General features: G+C 35.6%; 1 protein-coding gene across 8 annotated transcripts in view; it reads right to left on the bottom strand.

Moving 5' to 3' along the window:
* The window catches only part of Ars2 (arsenic resistance protein 2), a 126,950-nt gene that overhangs the window by 33,720 nt on the left and 72,723 nt on the right, over window positions 1-20,507 (bottom strand). For all 8 annotated transcript variants that reach the window (XM_081755283.1, XM_081755280.1, XM_081755286.1 and 5 more), the window contains 6 exons: window positions 19,596-19,706; window positions 13,604-13,809; window positions 11,394-11,633; window positions 9,907-10,047; window positions 6,044-6,247; window positions 2,222-2,386 (listed from right to left, as the gene is read on the bottom strand). In XM_081755283.1, the coding sequence (XP_081611409.1) occupies window positions 2,222-2,386; window positions 6,044-6,247; window positions 9,907-10,047; window positions 11,394-11,633; window positions 13,604-13,809; window positions 19,596-19,706 (1,067 nt within the window). The remainder of the gene's footprint in view (window positions 1-2,221; window positions 2,387-6,043; window positions 6,248-9,906; window positions 10,048-11,393; window positions 11,634-13,603; window positions 13,810-19,595; window positions 19,707-20,507) is intronic.

The following is a 20,507-nucleotide window of genomic DNA, read 5'->3' as shown; positions in this document are numbered from 1 at the left end:
CAGCACCACGGAACAGCACACACAGCTATCGAAACAGTTAATTAGTTACCCTTTAGCAATATCAATACCTAATGAACTCCTTAGCAATCCTTCCTTGTTTCTTTATGATATATTTGTTTTTGGTCAAAAAAAGCGTGTGATTTCTTCATTTGCAAAGGTACTACTTTGTCTTGGAAGATTCATTACATTAAAAATTAAATGAAATCTTGAAGTTTTACGTCCCATGATTATGCCGGCTAGGCTAAAGGAGACGGTGGTGATGAGAAATGAATGCACTGGTGGAATGAATTAAGTGGGAGGAAACGGAAGAACCCCGAGAAAACACATGTACACGGCGTATGTTCACCACAAAGTTCACTTGATAAGAGCTGGGATCGAACCAAGAATTCCATACACGAGAGGTGAACGATCTACCACTGAGCCACCGCAGCACATTGCATTAAGTAGCAAAAGAGGATTTGAATATTTCCAACATTGAACTGTAAGCTGTGTTCAGACGTCTAACTACTACTTGAGTCTTCGATACCTATTTTAAGGAACTTAACAAAAACTTACACGCATAATTTAAGATTTTCAGGAGTTTTGCAATTATAACGTTTATGTGCGATTGCGTATTATAAGCTCTACGGCAAAAAGTGTTCTTAAATGTTGCAATATCCAGGAGAGAAAGAAAAAGAAAAAGAAACGTTAGTTTGACATGTACTGATTAATATTGATTTGTTTGTTGATTTTTTTCAAGTTTGTATGTTGGCTTGTGTAATTTACTTGTCGTTATGGCAACGAATAGAGACTGATCATGGTTGCCAGATAATAGTATGCTACCTATCTACATGTTGATTGGAATAATGAAGATATAACTGATTAGAACGCTGAGCTACGAGGACGTATGTAAGTTTGCTATTATGTATACGTCAAATGTCTGACGGACTGTGGCAAAGTGCACAAGATATATATCTATTCTAAGTTCAGTCGTCTACATTTGTAAATTCCAATTACCATAACAGAATAATCCGATAATTCCCAAAGTATGACATTTTCATTTTATTACGATTCCTTGCAAGTTCAGTTATCGTATTTACACGAACTTTTGGGCACTCGGCATCTATGGCCATGTTACCCAATCCCGTATGAGGGATGATGTCCTTGGCGATCGCACTACCCGAGGAATTCGAGAGGAAGAAAGGAACTTGGAAGGAAGGAAGCGGTCTGGGACCATTATGTTACGTATCATCCTGACATTTACCTAGTGTGAATAGGAAAACCTCACTTTGCATGGATGGCCTGAAAAAGGGTTTACACTTTCTAGACCGAGTATCCCCAGTGGGAATCGAACCAGGATCACTCGCACCAAAGACAAGAGCGTTACAGACTATGCACTGTGCGACCACTAGCAAGCACGATAGGTAAAAACGCTAATGTTTCCAGCTTGATTTACGCAATCGTAATGTATATAATTGAATGCAAACTTTTATTTACCGTTTTAGTGCACTTTATTATTATGTTATCCTATAAACTTCTAATGGTCCTGAGCTCCTTCATGTGGGCTGATTGTACTTACGAAGAAAACTCGATTTGCTTCTTGTTATCACATATTTTTTTTATGATGACTGAGTGGTAGAACGTTCACCTCTAGTGCATGGAGTCCCTGGTTCGATCCCAGCTCGCGCCAAGTGAACTTTGTGGTGGACAAACACCATGTGAGTGCGTTTTTTCTTGGGGTTTTCCCGTTTCCTTTCACTTTGTTCATTCCACCACTTCATTCATTTCTCATCATCACAGTCTCCCTTAGCCTAGCCGGCATAAACGTGGGACGTAGAACTTAACAAGATTTCATTTCATTTTTCATTTCTTATGGACACTCATTAAATCAGCTCTTAATCCTACAGATTCACTACAAAATCTAGAAATTTTATAACTCTTCAAGATGTCAGAACCTTTACAACTTTAAATATTGGATAACAGAATAACGAAACTAATAAAACATACTAAAATGGTTACGAAAATATTTATTATATTTCTGTGTTAAGTACGATAATTCTTATGTAGAGCGAAAAATTTTGAAGTCCAACCTCAATAAACTTATGACAGATAATACCGTGCCGTTCTCTTGTTTCTCATTCATTTATCATTAGCTTGAGTTTGCAGCAAATGTTTCGTTTCATTTTATCTCTAAAGTTCAGTAGAGACAAACACATTAGTACATCACTTGAAGAGAATTTACCTTAATTAAACTTTCGTCTCTCTCGATGGTTGCCGTGTCTTCCACCTGGCCCTCTTCTTGGTCCGTTGTATGGCCCAACAGCTCCTCTTCCTCAGCCGATGCCTCCTCAATTAGGTAGTCCGTGATATTCTTCAATGCTGGGTTCTTCGACACCAAACCAAAACTCTGAAAGTCATATATACACACTTCTATTCAGTGAAAACGAATTATTTTGGGCTTTTTACATTCAATTTCTTGAAATGGATTAAATAAATTAGCAATTAAAATTAGTTTTAATTGTCTACCTAGAGGCAATTTCAAACAAATCAAGTAGACCTGGCTCCGAAGTTTCCGAAGGTAATGAAAGGAAAACATGCTTTACGAAGTGTTTGTGATCTTTTTATTACCTTTCAGAACTTTGGAAAGAACTCAGCGCGCCACGATGCAGCTATAGTACATCACTAGAAAAATAGCACCCTCGTAAACGAACGAACTCAGAATCTCATCTGCAAACCATTCGGGGAACGGCAGCAGTGAAAAGAGAATGTTATGAACAAACTTACCATACAAATTCATCAAATTATCTATACTACGCTTTAAATCATATTCAACTCTTTTAGCTGGAATTAGGAGTGAAAGAAATGATAAAATTATCTGCCTTTTTGTGCAACTAGCACGCTTTGTACTTTATTTAAATTACGAATTTAAATGGTAAGTTAGTAGCTTTGCAGTGTCAACCAATCTTCCGATCAATCTCCAGTACAAGCAAAGCAGCTAAAAATGTATTTTTTGTAATTTATTTACAGAAGTAATTGACACATTTTTATTACTATCATTTAAAAAGTGGACTTACCATGTTTACTGCATCTTTATAAAGGCATTTTTGAAGGCAAAAGGCATCTTTATAAAGGCAAAATCGTTAACGTCAACCGAGAATTAGGAATTTCGTGCAGTTTGTTATATAGTCAATTGCGTAGAACCACTAAATTTTCTTTAATTTTTGCATAGATGTTCTATGTTATGTGTAGAATTATCTTCAAGATATGAAGGACTGGAGCCCAAGTCAGCCTCACACGCAGTTTGTGCATTTAGAAGATTAGTAATATCTTTAGTTCTTTCATCAAGAAATCTTTGCAATAGTTCTGTCCACAAAAACAAGTTAATCAAGAGGTCATTATTTAATCTTTGAATTGTAGAACTATTGTACTTACAAAGAAAGTATTTTCATTGATTCAATCTTTATGTAAGTGACTTAACTTATTAAAAACAAAAAACAGTGTCACGTGTACACCATATGAAAACGTTTGGTTTGTATGGCATAACTTTTCCGAATATTCAAACCGAAAGTAATATAGTAGTGGTAACATCATGATGTCCACAATGCGTTGTCTTGCGAACTAAGCGAACAGTCATCTCTTACTAATGACCAGGGCCCGGATCTTGTTGACCTAAAAATTTTTAAAAGTGACCTATAAAATGACACTAAAATTCCTGTAAAATGACCCTAAAAATCACAAAAATTGACCTTAAGACTTACGTTTTCTCAAACTTTTATTTCATTAAACATTGACATTTTTTAATATCCATTGGATTTTTAATTAACATTTCTCACTCATATTCAAAAAGTATTGTTTCACTTAGTTGCAGTCCATTGATCATTTATTTCTATTGATCAGTCCATTGCACGGCATTGTAAGTATTGAAAGCGTCAATTCACTCCCGAGTTGAAACTAGGAAGCACTCTTAAACAATAAAACTTAGCAAGTTTAGACTACAGGAAAATAATAGATAAAAACACGTTTAAAGCCCTTGTACGCCTTCTAATGCATTTTTAGTTATTCACGTGATAACATTCATTGTGGTCAATAACCCAAAACTATCTGTTTGGCCACCTATCAACCCCTACCTTTCGTTAACCAGCTACAATTTAGTTTTCATTAGCTTGTTAAGAATGCAGTTTTTCCACTCAAATAGTCAGGAGGTAAGAAAAGAGATTATTCAACTTCGTCTTTTCCACATCCGTAAACCGTGTTCATTTAAAGATTTCCTTATGTAGAAGAATAAAAAGACCATAAGTGACCTAAAAGTTACCTTAAAATATTAAAAAATGACCTGAAATTTCAAAACAGCAAAAAGTGACCAAAAGTTGACCCTAAAAAACTATATTTTTAGAACCTAGAGTTGATGGATAACGTTTTTATTTGAACTTGCCTTGTCCTATGCGTAACAGAAAAAAGTTGACTTGTCAACAAGATCCGGGCCCTGCTAATGACACTGTAACTTAATGCGAGTCCAAAGACGATGCCATATTTTTGCGTCCCTTTTAACCGTCATGAATGAATTATACATGTGGGTTTGAGAGGCTACTTTCCTTTCTTTCTTTTTTTTCCCTCGCCAATGAAAGATAGATGCTACCTTTTGTATTTTTCAATAGATGTATTCACGTTTATAACTTTAAAAAAATACACACTCCAAAGTAGGATGTGAAAAATGGACACACTGACTAAATTGCCTGCATGTATCTCTTGAAGAAAGATTTTCTGTTGAAAGTGTCAAATAACAAAACATCAAGAAGCATTTGGCAGTTTCCAGGCTATTTTTTCCTTCGTCGAAACATTTGAGACATTCCATTTCTTACTGAAGTGAAAGAGAAAATCGGTTTTTCTCTCCCCCCCCCCCCCCCCCGTTCTAACCGAAAACTGTCGCTTAATTCGATTTGGTTGGTAACACCGGATTTCGGGGAAAATATGTTTCATTACTATGTAGTGAGTGGAAAAGGCTAACAGCTCAATTTTCTGGATCACACAATGAGGACGTGAAGAAATTTCAAGCCGTCTAGTAGATTTCAGTTACTTCCAGTTTTAGTAAAGATATTCGAGTGGGACGCTTAACTCATTAAGAAGACCGCTTCCCGTCATGTATTTTAGTTTTTCCTCTGTAGTGATCAACGTTCAAATCGGAAGTAGTTGATTTCTACAATTTCTAAATTGAGTACCACCTCCATCAAATAACCTGATTTCTTAACTTTCGACCTCTACGTCTTGGCTGAAATTGACGGTAATCCATCCAACAGTTCTTGAGATTTGTATTCCGGACGGACAGACAAGGTAAATACGTCAAAGTTTTCGTAAAGGGAACTCCTTGAATTGGTCACAAAGTAAGCCGTACGGAAACCGTACGGAAAACACTTAAAGATGGAATAAACAAAAAGTAGAAGTATATTAACACTTTTTAAACAAATTTTAAAAATCCACACACAATAGTAGGAATGAAACTATTGCATTGGTGTTCACGGTACTCATTCATTGACTTAACAGGTTAAGTGCCACCTATATTGCAACAAGAACATCTCCTATAGCCAAAATGTGTTTTCTTCATTTTTGGTTTCTGTATGTCTTTCTAAATAATAACTTATTTATTTGAGGTAATTCTGTAGAATCGGTACTATGTAATATTGATTCTTTCTTGTGGTGACACGTTGGTCTCACGTGGCCGAGAGAGACCGTGGTCCAGAGTAGGCTTAGTGACCACGTGAGACCAACATGTCACCACACAAATTTCAGCCGATTGTGCCCAGACGTTGGACTCACAATTCCTCAGGTAAGACTGTTTCTCGTACTACCAGGTCGACTACTATACACTACAATAGCTTTTAATGTAAAAAGTGAGATTAGTGAGTCACCACAGGACAAACTAACAAGAAATTGTGAGAGACCAACCTGGCAGCACGTGGCCGTAAGGAAATATTTTATGTGAAACCAACGTGGTGTCACGCGGCACTTAACGTGTTAACGATATCATTATTTAACTTTAAAATACTGAACAAAATAACACATAACAAACCGGAATGGCTGCACTACTGGCTTCTCGCTGCTCGCCATCGTCGTCAGCCCACAGTCCCCACTTCGCATCCAGGTTCTGAATAATCTTCGCTGCTAACTTGATGTCATGTCGAACCACTTGTTTATGCGACGTGATTCCGTTCACTGTTCGAATTCGCCGGCTGAGATCACGATTTACTATAGCACCCAATTCACAGTCACGTAGCTGAAATACAAGAGTATGAAAATTTATTATAATAAAAAGTATTTAAATGTTCATATAATATTACCCTACAACTGAATTTTGGATTACTTCATAGTGATTATTTCATATTTAAAGCACTCATAATTAATAAATAATGTTAGTCTTTAAGTTTGCATAAAGATTAATGTGAGTTTGTTGTTTTTGAAAAATACTGAGAAAGTAAGAAATACAACAGAATTTTTATGTAATACACTAGTTCTTACGTATCACTTTTTAGTCAAAGTAACTGTTATCGATATGTTTCTTCTTGTCACGAAATAACTAAAAATACATTCTGACGTCATACATTTTAGCCATGAACAGTTAAAACAGTCGAAAGCATCCGCAAATAATATATATTTTTAACAACTTAACCCCTTCAGTAAGTAATTTTCAGATGCGAACCGCTGTAAAAAGTTTATTATTATTATTATTATTATTATTATTATTATTATTATTATTATTATTATTATTATTATTAAGAACTTTGGATGTTGATTCTAAATCTGTTTCAAAATCACTAATTGATAACTCTTCCTTGATGTCAGCATCGTTGAAATGTCGTTTTGAAGCCATTACTGTACTGTCTGCTCTCAAACAAAGCAAAGAATGAAAACTATATTTGACGAAGCCCAAACTCTATTTTAATTTCTTTCTTTTTCCTCTTCTTTTAATTAAGCAACAATTGAAACCAGCTGAGCGCAAACTCGCTAAATATTGTCGGGATAACAGTACTCATACTATGGGCAAGTATATTCGCCATACGCAATACAAAATAGCCAAAGCAAAATGAAAGCGTGTATACACGCCATCCGCACAGCAGGTGCGTTTTGAAGACACGAGTTAACTCGCCATCCACACTGAAGGAGTTAAGGAACTAAACTTATTCATGATTACAAAAATCTACTTGAACGTTTTCTTTTTCTTCTTTCTTTTCGTTCATTTACGTTGAAACGACTTTGTTCCGATTTTCTTTGTTTTTCCATACAGAATCAAGGACAACGGGAAATTATTGCATGTGAATTCTCGTTTTGTGTAAAATAACTAGCAAGTGTGTGCAAACATTTCAAAAATGAAACTTGGAGTATTAGTGTGTGGATACTTCTGACAAGTTAAAAGCAGCAAAAAATCTACTGTGAATATACCACGTTATTCACAAAAAAATTAGCACTATACAATCAAAATGACAACCATATAGCATATATACACCATCTGGAAAGTTTTAAGTAATATCAAGATGAGTTTCAAAGTGCTTTTTGGCAAAAGCTGAAATTCTTATCAGTGCTAATTCTTTTAATCTGATATTATCTCGATATTTGAATACATTTTTATTAGCAGAAGGAACGTTTATATTTTGAAATTTCTGTGTTACAACAATGGATATCAAGCAATATGGTGAGTTTGCTGCCGATATTTTAAAAAGTAGCTCTCACAATGATTGCAGTTCCTGTGCCGATTTCAATATTTGCGCATATTTTTAACTAGAAATTTTATTCGGTTTTAATATTCATTTTCATTTTCTTTTATGGAGGAAGACAATCACGAGCAGTGAATCATTTCTATTTGTGCTCATTTCATTTTTGTCTGTTGGTGTATTTTTATTGTGTGTGTGTTCAGCTCATTTATATATATGCATTTAAGAAGAGAACATATATATATAGACTGTAAGACACATGGGACATCATCATAGACTTGGAGATACTTTGGCCGTTATTGGTTTCATGTGAACAACTCAATTAATTCTTTTATGCTAGAAGTTACCCTTTATAGTTTCTTTGTGCTGGCTTTACTAAGCATGGACTCGCGCCTACCTCTTGCTGTACTTGACGTGGTATAGTTAACGAGGAAAAGAGTCTTACCAAGTTGCTCCTGGAATTGGCGCTTCACAATGTAGTTTCGGACAACAACATTATTTTTGAATATTCACACACATACAATACTTACTATTCTATATTTTAATCTTTTACCTGTGATTTCTAATTAAATCTATTCGTAAAGTAAAATTGAATTAACCAGTGCTCCTATTTGTGTCCTTCAACCGCTAAATCTAGCCCTCAAGAGAATCCGAATATTCCCATGGAAAATTTCGACAGTTAATAAATAACAGTCGTACACCAAGATTTATCCATTTCAAATTCATGTAACTACTACTTGGCACAAAACAATGGAATATTCACTGGTAAAGCGCTAACCTGTGGTAAAGTGCTATCGTGTGGTGTGTAGGACCCCTGGTTCAATTCCAGCTCTTGGCAAGTGTGTTTTGGGTGAACAAACACCGCGTATATGGGTTTTCTCGGGAGTTTTCCCGTATCCTCGATTCCATCATCATCATCCATCTCGTCATCACAGCCTTGCTTAGCCCCGAGCATAATCGTGAGACATTACACAAAAACAATGGAATATAAAAACCTTCACACTGAAGTGAGCTGATCCTCTATCAGTGAGTGAAACGCTCAGGTTTTCCAAGTTTAGACATTTTATACCTTTAACTCCTATAAGCTAGACATCTGTTGGCATCGGTGAATATTTCAGTTTAGGAGATACTTTGGAAGTAATATAAAACGCAAAGAAATTTTACTTCTTGATTTTTCTGTATCTAACATCGAAATTTAAAAAGAAAAAGAAAAAAAATCTTCCTCGGCCTGTTGCAATCGTTAACCTTTCCGGGATAGTATTCCGTTTTCTATCCAAGAAATTATACTATGCACATTGAATTAAACGTTATAGGCTGGAATATTTCTTAGCACATTTCTTCAACACAAAGTATTTTGTTATGACCTAGGCACTTGAAGACAATTGTGGACAATTATCTTATAAATGCTTTTAATCATTACCGTTAAAAAGAATAAAATTATTCGACAGAAGCAACTTGGTAAGATTTTAGCGAAGAAAGAACATATATATATATATATATATATATATATATATATATATATAACTTTAACTCGCGTAACTTCTCATGTGATTTAATTCATACAATTTTCTTAGGGGGGAAAATCATACTTATTTGACTAGCTTATGCGTTACGTGTCACTAACGGATGGGGAAGAGTTGAAAAGTCGAATAATTTTATAGTGATTTTCCCCATGTTTCGAGAGAGGGAGAGGGAGCACAGTGGCTGTGGCAGAGTGCTCAGTTCTGGGTTAGATCTCCGGTGGACAATATCGTGTCTGCAGTTTTCTCGTGTTCTCCCGTTTTCTCCCATTCTTAAACCACGAATTATTTCATAACTAGCTGAAACGTCTCTTTTTCGCACAAGGAGAATAGGTTTATGAGAAGTTTGAACCCTTTTCCCCTTAGGATGAAAATGTAATGTCACCCACTTCCCACCCCACCCTTTTCATCCCATGCCAATGGGGGCTGCATTTGGATTTAAATTGCATCTCGAGTGTTATTCATCTCAGCGACCTCGGAAATTATGGATTGAACACGTCCATCTACCCGATTATTTTTACATGCCACACACTACCTATCCCCTCCCTCACCCACTGCCACAGTCCCACGCCTAAAATTAACAATGTAATATCACACGATCCTTGAGAGACCTAAGGTTAATAACAAGTATCATTTTAATGGGTTCTGTAGTGAGTATGATGACTACACCTTACTGAAACTCAAACAAGATTTTACATTTAACTTACCCTGATATTATTTAAATTCCAACATATTTCTTTAATGTTCACTTGGCGTTCGAAAGACACCCAGCCTCTTCTGAACCAACGTCTTTCGGGCTGAGGATCAGCAATTGCAACTCGAAGGAAACCAGGATACCTTTTGCACATCTGGAAAACGGAAACAAAGTTTGTAAATATGTTGTGTGCCTTTGATTCTACATTGTTTCAAGGAAAAAACTAGTAATACTTGCGGTTCCGTCAACGTTTTACATTTCTTTGGGTTTATTACTCTTCTATGTTTACAGCATAAATGTTACTAGTGTTACAACTGAATGAGTTGAAAAAGGTACACATTTTTCATATAATGCGCACATTATTCATTCTCTTCACTAAAGGGTTACATTTGTATCATGTATTAGTCATATACTGCTGTCGCAGAAAAGGTGAGACTAATTCCGTATAGGAAAACAGCGACCTCCATTGGCTACCAAATAATACACTAGAGTGGAAATTTGGTTCATTAGTTTCCGATTGAGATCAAAATCAGCGCAATAGGTTAAACAGCCGTGGCTGCGTAGCGGTCAAAAGACAAGCATGTACATGGACCCCTACAAGAATCATTAAAATCAAACAAACAACTTACAAATCAGAACATTTTATTCAGAATCAGCCATATCCAGTACACGTACATCTTTTTCAAAATAGGGACCATTGACAGCTAAGCAAGCGTCCATACGCTCCTGCCACTTTGTGAATATCTTTGAATAGCTATTCACTAGCGTTTCATCAATCACGGATGATCTTTGTCCAGAATACGGAAGCAAAGCGCTTGATTCGCGGCCATCTTCGAACAACTTATGCCATCGGTACACTGTGATTCTACTCAGTCTGTTTTAATCGGCATATGCCTTTTGAAACATAACATATGTTTTCGCAGCACTTTTCCCTAAAGACTAACAAAATTTTACGGCATGTCGCTGTGCATCTTAACTACTCATCGCGAAAAGCAATATTACGCACAAAAACCTGGAGAAATAAACTAAACACGTTCCACGTAAATCAACACAGCTGGTTACTAATGTGGTTTAGAAACATGCGACAACTTGCTACGGATACATCATTAGCCATCCTACACGACGAGACTAGTGCCGAGATCATAGACAGTCTTACCAAGTCAGGAAAAATTTATCATCTTCTCTGCAACAGCCTTTATATTTATCCTATTTGCTGTAATTAGGGACTCTGTATCTCAGCCTTAATTGCATTGTCACATCATTTCTTACTTGATCCCAGAAAGCAGAGAATTAGCAATGCAAAATAAATCAATAGTATTTAAGACAGTAGTAGAAATGTGTCACAGTGTTAAAGATACATTGCAGTATTTCATACGATTACTAAACTCGTAAGGTCTAGCATTATAAAAGCTGTGAAGATCTCATGAGTTTTATCGATCGCGTAAGATATATATACTATGCTTGTGATTTTATTTTCTTACGAGGATGAAAAATACTTACTGCCTCAACTTCTTGTTTGGTAATAGTTGGAGCAAGATTCCTGAGAAAAATGGAAGCTGTCTTATGCAAAGGTCGTGGCTTGGGCTTATCTTCTTCCTTTTCATTACTCTGCGTTTTTTCAGTCTCCTTCTCCTCCTCCTCCTCTTTGTCTTTTTCTTTGTCGCTCTCAGTATCCGCTCCTTCCTCCTCTTCTTCCTCTTTCTCAGGCTCTTCCTCTTTCTTCTCCTTTTCCTCCTCCGGCTGAAAAACACCATTCTTTATATTATTATACAATGCAAGAAATGTTGTTAATGGGTACATAAGTTACTTCCTGATATATATCTGATAAATATAATAAAGAGACAACAGAGCTCCCTCGTGGCTAAGCGGTTAGCATGCGCGCCTTTGGCGTGGGAGACCCGGGTTCGATTCCCGGCGGGAGCTCATGTGGTTCGGATTCCACGTTAATCAGTAGGTCCACGTCTCATATAGCCTCGCTGCTGAAAGGGACGCTAAACTAAAATCAACTCAACTCAATAAAGAGACAACAGCAAAGATCAGATTTTGAATACACTAAATTCTCCCTTGACCCAAACGTCCTCTGCCATCCCCGGTGACATACTGGTACGGTCTTTATTGCACAGGGCCTCAACTTCGATTCTCGGTGCTGAAGCCTTTAAATCTGAAAGCATTGTGATGATTCGGAATCGGCCTTAAACTGTACGTCTATGTCTCATATAGCCTCAGTGCTGAAAAGGAACGCTAAACTCCAGCCCAATCGATCAATCAGCAACGTCAACAGCCAGAGTTTAAAGTAGAATCAACCAAGCAGGTGCTAGGCACGTCTTTGTTTCTCCAAGCTGTGAATGAGTTACCAAAGTTTAATATGCCTACTCAAAAAAATGCTATACAAATAGTGTCATCCTCTTCCAAATACTTTTCTTTCCGAAATAGGTTTCTCAATCTGTATTTTTTCTTGAGTTGATTTCTACAATATGCGTTAATATAAAGAGTTATTATCCTTGCATATAGTGTTTAAGTTTCTCGATAAAAGTTAAGTCATTACTAATGTCACGTGTCAAACTCATTTGTACATTATTTTGGCTGTATGCGGCTCAAGCACTTTAATTCTCTTTTATTTTAAAAGGGTTGTCACTTGCAAGCAGACTATGTTTCTCTGTGTGCGTTTTCTCGCTCAGAGGATGCAGACGACTGGCCTGACCTTGGCCAGTGCTTCTCTAGCCAATCACAGCTCTGTCCGTTCTTACGTCATCCAGCACGAGAAACTCACGCGAACAGCGAGAACTAGAGAGAATTGGCGGTAGGCAGCACTACTTGGCGCCGAAGCGAGAGAGATGTAACAGCTCACGTATATTGCTGCAGAACTCAATCACATCATCATATAATTCTAACATTCGTCTATCAGTTTATATTCCACTAGATAAAAAAGCATCGATACGTATTGCTATTGTAATCTTAATTACCTAATATCAAGTGATGTAAGTATAGTTAATTATTAAAATTTTAAATCCATTTGTGCGTATTGATTGTGATTTGCATGTTATCTCCTCATGCCTCGTGGTAATCAATTTATGTGCGTGGTACCGAAAATAATTTTTACTTATTGTTTGTGGTGCTTATTATCTTGAGAAAAATATGATGCTGAATCTTTAGCGTGTAAGCATATTTAAAGGTTGTATTTGGAATTTCTGCCTATGTGTAGTTGGCGGTGAAAGAAGCTATTACTTGTAATAACTAGTTTCGTCGTCAACGCTCGGACGAAACATTCTATTTACGACTATCTAATGTGATGTTTGCTCTCTTTGGATTACCATCCTATGGAATAAACGTCATACACGAACAATTTAATCATTAATTAAAATCGAGACAGACTGTACAGTCAACACTTCCAGAAGCAGCAATAATACTCAGTGGTATAAAGAGTCACAAAAATTAATGTTTCAATATAATAATAATAATAATAATAATAATAATCTGGACGTTGAGTAAAGTGTGTCGTCCGTCAAAAAAAGTTGAGGACCACTGGCCTAGACGGCATAATTGTGAGTAAAACTGAAAGACTTCGTTTCACAAACAACAGAAGTGACTCGACAAAGGAAATGCAGCGACTCATCAAACACGTAACAACTGTTTCACCTATTTTCTTAACAACCACACCAAAATGCGCAATTGAACGAATAACGCTTCTCTAACAAATGAGTAATATTTACCATTTCCGCTTCTTCTTCGTCTGTCTTTTCCTCTTTCTTCACTTCTTCCGTTTCCTTCTCCCTCTCTCCTTCCTCCAGTTCCTCTTTTTCCTCCTCTTCCCTTTCTTCTTTGTTCTCGCTTTCCTCTTCTTCCGCCGGAGGTTTCTCTTCCGAAGGCTCCTCCTTCACATCCAGACCAGGTGGCGGAGGTTCATCCTCTTCCATTGCTACAATATAACAATCTAACGTCACACAATTTTATAAGGACAAAAACAGCCACCACAAATTAAAGTCCTTCCAACTAAAGTGCGTGCAATTATTGAAATCACTCAATGACCTGATATTATGCATATCGAATATTAATAATGTTTTTCTCACCTAAATGCCCGTTTTATCTTCACCACATACGTTTCATGAACCAGCTTGTCGCTGTCTTCAGTGCGACTACTTTTAAGGATTTTTACGTTGCTTGAAGAATTCCATTATCTGTCACATTCCTGCATTGTAGAATAGACTATTATAAAAGCTATCCTCTTACTTCCAGTTAATTTATTTCTGTACCTTTAACAAAATGAAAGAAACCCACGACTATCACATCCCTAACATTTCAGTATGTTGCCCAAGGGGGGAAAAAATTAAAAGTAATCAAGAAAATAGCTTTCATAACAGTTTATTCTACAGTGCAGTAATGTTACAGGTATGTTTTTTTTTTTTGTTTTTTGTTTTTTTTTTGTTTTTTTTTTTGTTTTTTTTTTAAGCAATGTAACTTCTTTAGGACCGTCTTTGCACAAACCCTGTTTTCTGCAATAAATAAATCTGATACTGAATATATAAAGATTACGATTACTACTACTACTACATCAACATCATCATCACCACCACCACCATCATCAATTTTTGCCAAAAACGGTCCTAAATACTTGAACGAAGTCGTATGAAGAAAGCGGGAAGGTCGCTAACACCTCTACATAAAGATGAAGAGAAACGGATGCTTAAGTGAAAACCAATGTTATTACTATTTGAGCAATTTTACTTTTCTCTACAAATAAAGCAATAATAAAATCTGGAGAATACCATATTGTGTTCATGACTACCTTTTCATCTCTAATTATAAAGGAACATTTCGATTTTCTTGAGATCAATACGATGTAAGGAGAATAGATATGAAAAACCTTAAGGAGAAACAACAAACCTATCTATGTTTATATTGATAAATAAAGGAAAAAATCAATTTTTAACACAATCCCTTTATACGGTAGATGCAAATTTAATGGTATACGAAGAGTGAACAGGGTGTCTACTGAAATTCCAAAATGAAATTTCGTGACCTCTTTACCAAACCATAAAATTACGTAACATTCGAAAACTAATAACTGTACCTATATTACTTAACACTTATATTTATCTTATCTTTACTTTCAAAGGCTGTTCCCTGCAGCGATAAAAACTTGGTGTCTTCCCACATCACTTTCAGTATATTCATTGCATATAGCCTGTTTTGTTCGGTAACTAACCAATAGCAAACACTCACAAATCCACTAATCTTAAAATTACATATCTAAATACACATAAATTGACAAATCCTTAGCAATTCTTTAAAAATGTCACACTGATTGTAAATAGTTCCACTTATGGATTCTATCTCTCTTTTAAGTTGGTTAATATTGTTTTGAGCTATTTCGATCTCCTTCTCAAGTGCTTCAACTTCCTCTTTCGTCTGTTGTAACAATCTCCTTTCCTTCTCCTTCAACTCTTTATGGTATTCTGCTTTCATTTTAATTTTGTTTTTCGTTTCGTGTTCCTCACTGAATTTTTCATGCATGCGATAGAAGTATACTTTGCTTGCGATTTGATAGCGTCTAAAGCCGACCATAGACATTTTTGGCGGTGAATTTTGACGTTTTATAGAAAAAAATTTCAATTCTCTACTTATATCTGTACAGATATATATATATATATATATATATATATATATATATATATATATATATAAAAAGTCACCTAAAAGCTAAATTTCGTGACTTTTTCTTGACTTTCATGGCCGTTTTCTGATTTCGTGACTTTTTCGTAACTTTCGTTACCGATAGACACCTGGTGAAAACATGTACGACTAGACCAGGACTCGAATCTTGGATCTTGGGCGTACCGTGCCAATGCGCTACCCAGCACGCTCCCTGAAAGAGTCATACATCCTCCACTCTTGAAGTGGTACAAACAGTGTAGTCTGAATGAATGAACATCGATTTTAAGACTGACGAAATGTATGACAGTTCATGGACTGGACTGAGTAATGAAGTGGCTGGCGCATCGGCACAGTATGCCGAAGACCTCGAGTTAGAGTTCCAATGTACTGCACTTTTTTTTTTTTTTCTATTTGTGTTTACTTTGCTGTTGGGTGTACATTTAATATTTAAGAACTGGTAGGCATTTGAACTTAACGCCAATACATTAAATTAAAATATTTAAGTGCGTGTAAGAGATTTTCTACCATTTAGACATTTAATAATTGCCAGTAAAACTGAAGCATATTTGCGGTACATCAGAGCTCTAAAATACATTTCTAAACATTAATAGCTATCCAAGAGGAATATTTCAGCAAGTTTGTCCTACGAAACAAAGAACTATGAAATGAAACTAAAAATTTTAGTTTTAAAACATCTCATTGAGTTATGGATCTTCTCAGAGTGAAAAACTGCTTCATCATGTCATCGTAGAATCATGACATTAAGGAAGAGGTGAGCGAAGTCTTGAAACTATTGTGTGTGTTACAATTTAATACAAGGATGTTGAGGTATGTTTGTCTTTTCAAAAATTAAAATTAAACACCCCTAACTTTCTGCAATTTTGCCTCTCTCTACATATAAAGAAAAATTGAAGTCCGAAGAACATAATTTTCTAATGTGGTCTTAACGTTTTTTAAAGCCTGATTATTAAAAATCTTACTCTTTTCTTCGATACTAAGAGAGGGGAAACACAAACTGTTTTAACAGAAGTTTCTGGAAGGCCAAAAAGACGGAAACAGAGGAGAAATCAAAAACTCGAAAACCTATTTGCATTGATAAAGGATTTATCTGTAACATTTCATTCTAATTCACTAACCTGCGACATATTTCTCTATCCACCAACAAGTAATAGTGCCAGTATATACATCACGAGAAGTAGGGTTGTATGGCGTGATATTTTATAAAACCGGAAGTAGTGGTTGATTTATACAACTTCCGGTATAAGTAGAGAGTAGTGTAACGATGGAATATATTCTTGGGATGCTTAACGGATTGCAAAAAACAACTTATTTCTATCTATTATCGCTTTTATTCTATAGCGATCGACGTTGAAGTTGGAAGTGGTTCATTTCTGCTACTTTTAGTCTGAAAAGACGGTTAAAAGTGTAGATGGTAACTATTCTCAAAATGCTACATCAATTCCAAGAAAATCGCTTCTCGCAATCATCTCTTATCGTTTTACGTAAATCAACATTAAAACCGGAAGTTGTGCTAGATTTCTATCACTTCCGGTTAAGTAGAGGGGATTCTTAGGTTGCTTAATCGTCTGCAAGAAACCACTTACCGTTATACTGCGTATTACAGTTTTCCGCCACAGTGATCAAAGTGAAAACAACACAAATGGTTGATCTCCACCACTTCCTTTTACTTTCCTTAACTTTTGAACCTCTACATCCTAAGCCGAATGTACTGGTAACCAATCAGTTCTTTTCACGGACGGAACTGACACAGACAGGGTAAACATAAAAAAGAATTTTCGTAAACCACACTCCTTAAAAAATAGGTTTGTACTAAATATTTCGAATACATGAGCAATTATTCTTCCTCGATAATTATTAGAATTAGGCTTATTCCATTTTGTGAAAAGAACTCGTTATATATATATATATATATATATATATATATATTAAATTGTTCAAATTACAGCAAAAAACTACTGTAAATAATATAACTGAAGCAATTTAATATATAACAAACTGTCTTCATAAAATGGAAGAAGCCTAGTACCTAGCGAGGAAGTATAATCGTTCATATATTTGAAAATGAAATGAAGTATTTGAGTTTTACGTCCCACGGTTATGCCCGCTAGGCTAAAGGAGACGGTGAAGATGAGAAATGAATGAAATGGTGGAATGAAGAAAGTGGGTGGAAACGGGAGAACCCGAAGAAAAAACCTACGAGCACGGTGTTTGTCCATCGTAAAGTTTACTTGGCGGGAACAGGGTTTGAACCCAGGACCCCATGCACCAGAGGTGAACGCTCTACCGGTGAGCCACCGCGGCCCCTTTCATATGATTGAAATATTTAGTGCAAACCTAATTTTTGGTCTATACAGGAATATGTCGTAGGTTAGTAAATCAGAATATAACGTTAATATTCCTTACGTTCAATTAGCAATTTTATCTGTCAGTTGCGTGACCGACACTTTTCCGTAGCTTAACAGAGACATAACAGAAGTATGAGTTTCAAGAATCTCTTAATACTTTAAAAGAAATCTAGATTTAAAGCGAACTTATTTGATAGAAAAGCACATTCGGAAATTTACGGATTTGAGCCAATTAAGAGTCACACACACTGGTGTGATTAAAAAAATACAAGCATCAAGACTCCGGCACTATAAGGATCAGAAATCAGCAGATTTGGATTATCTAAGCATTTCAATGATTTAAAACACACTATTAAAGGAAGTTCATATTCTACATAAAACCTTGTTACTACAAACACCTCTCTATTTATCTTACTTTATTAGAACTAAGGAACCAAAATTAACCCTAGCTAAATGTAATCTTGACAAACAAGGACTAAACCATAGGTGGGGAAACACTTCTATTTCGAAGGCTACACTGACAATCCTCATTTCCCAAGAAGGTCGCGTATGATAGTTTAAAATAAACTTAATTTTCCTAGTTATTTTACAATTAGTTACATAATTACATTAGTACTTTTCATCGAATTGTAAATACTGCAATATATTAAAAAGATAAAAGTAACAAAATTTATCCTTCATTTACTTTTTGCTTACCTAATGACCTGCCTGTGATTGTGTTTTGTCGAGACAGCATCGGGATATCAGGTTTTAACCTGGATGTCTGAGCTTTAATTAGTATTCAAAGTGCACATAAATGATCTGACATGTAAGTTCTTAAAGTATTCTTCATTTCCCGTATACTTCGTATCATTATACAACTTGTGGTGGACAACATCGTGTCAGTGGGTTTTCTCGGAGTACTTCCGTTTCCTCCCACTTTATAATTCCACCAACTCTTCCATCATCATTCATTTGTTTTAATCATACTAAAGGGGATAACTGTGGGACGTTAAACTAAAATATTTCGTTTCATTTTCATTTTTATTTACAACATTTTTCACAACAGATCTAGAAGGCCGAATGTGGCTTTAAGGCCGCATGTTCCCTATTTGTGGTTTATACCGTTAATTTAGACCAATTTGCAAATTAGAAAACTACCCCTCAGAGTACTAAAATTCATGTTCCTTCAAAAAAAAATTTAGATGGCAACATTAAAATGTAGAAAACAAAGTAGATCCAAAAAAGGATTTAATTAAGGTGTTTTCTAAAAGATAAGTGTAAAAAGAGGCGAACTTTTAGATGTACGTATGATATTTTTTTTAACCCAAGTAACTGAAAATAATCGAACAGCTGTGTATATTTTAGCCTCAGTTAAGTCAGTGATCATCCAAGTTATAAAATTTTGACTACATTTCAGAGAAGACTCACATATTTAAGGAACTTCAATAATAAAATATGTAAGAAATAACAGCAAGAGAAAGAAATAACAATGTTTACTGACGGAAAAAAGATTATTATTATTATTATTTATTACAGATATTTATGCACTTTACCTATCCTCAGGGAGATAAACTACCCAATTCTAAATGAATGAACTGATTAATTCAGTCACGTATGTATGAAACTACGTACGTATAAACATTGATTATTATTCCTAAGTAACCCGCGGATCCAATGGTGAGTACAATAGATATGAACTTACGTGTGGTATCCTCGGTGGCTGTGTGGATAATGCGTTCCCCAATATCCTCGTCACTGAAGTCGCTCCCACTTTCAAAATCGTATTCCCTTTTCCTCTTCTTCACCGTAGTATCTATATAAAATAACAGCAAAACGTAAATGAAACCATAAATAAATAAGATCGGAGATGAAATCTTTCTTTAAGATACTTAATCAGCATCACAAAATCATTTCCCTTACCTTTTTAGTTTTTGCTCTATGCAAACCACGGTTCAAACCGGAAGAGGTAGAAGACTTCTATCATATTCATTTATGAAAGAGACGTAAAAAGTACAGATGGAATCCATTCTTGGAAAGCTGAATTTATACCAAAAGACCGCATATTGCTATATATCTATTACCGCATTACGCTGATGGTGATCAATGCTGAAACCGAAACAAACAAACAAACAAACAAACAAACAAACAAAAAGCCTTCTACCATTTCCAGTTTGAATATACGGTTGAGGGAGAAAATTGAGCCTATTTTTGGACCCCATACAAAATCCAATTTGTTGGATTTCTTCTGTAAAATAAACATCATTGCTCATATAAAGAAATTAAAATATTTTCCATTCAATGAAATGTCGACTCATAGCCTTGATAAGAGCTTTACATATTTCAAGCATTTCTTTGATTAACTTAACCAATTTCTGCAATGCTATGCGACTGCAGTAGTTCTGAAAAGGCTTCCAAAAGACCTTCAGTACTCATAAGAATTTATTTACGGACTATACTGTCAAGTTCATCTTACAAGAGATCGATAGGCAACGAATCCAACGACTGTGACGACTATTCCATTTGTTCGAGATGTAGGAGTCTTTTTTGCATTGAGATAATTACTGCATAGCTTGGAAGAATGTTTCGGATATTAATGCTGTTGTAATACAACGCT

The sequence above is a fragment of the Thermobia domestica genome, chromosome 4 (assembly GCF_964235325.1).
Source record: "Thermobia domestica chromosome 4, izTheDome1.hap1.1, whole genome shotgun sequence".
NCBI classification, from domain to species: Eukaryota; Metazoa; Arthropoda; class Insecta; order Zygentoma; family Lepismatidae; genus Thermobia; species Thermobia domestica.
Note: the sequence above shows the minus strand (reverse complement) of the source record. Positions and strands in the feature narration are given on the sequence as shown.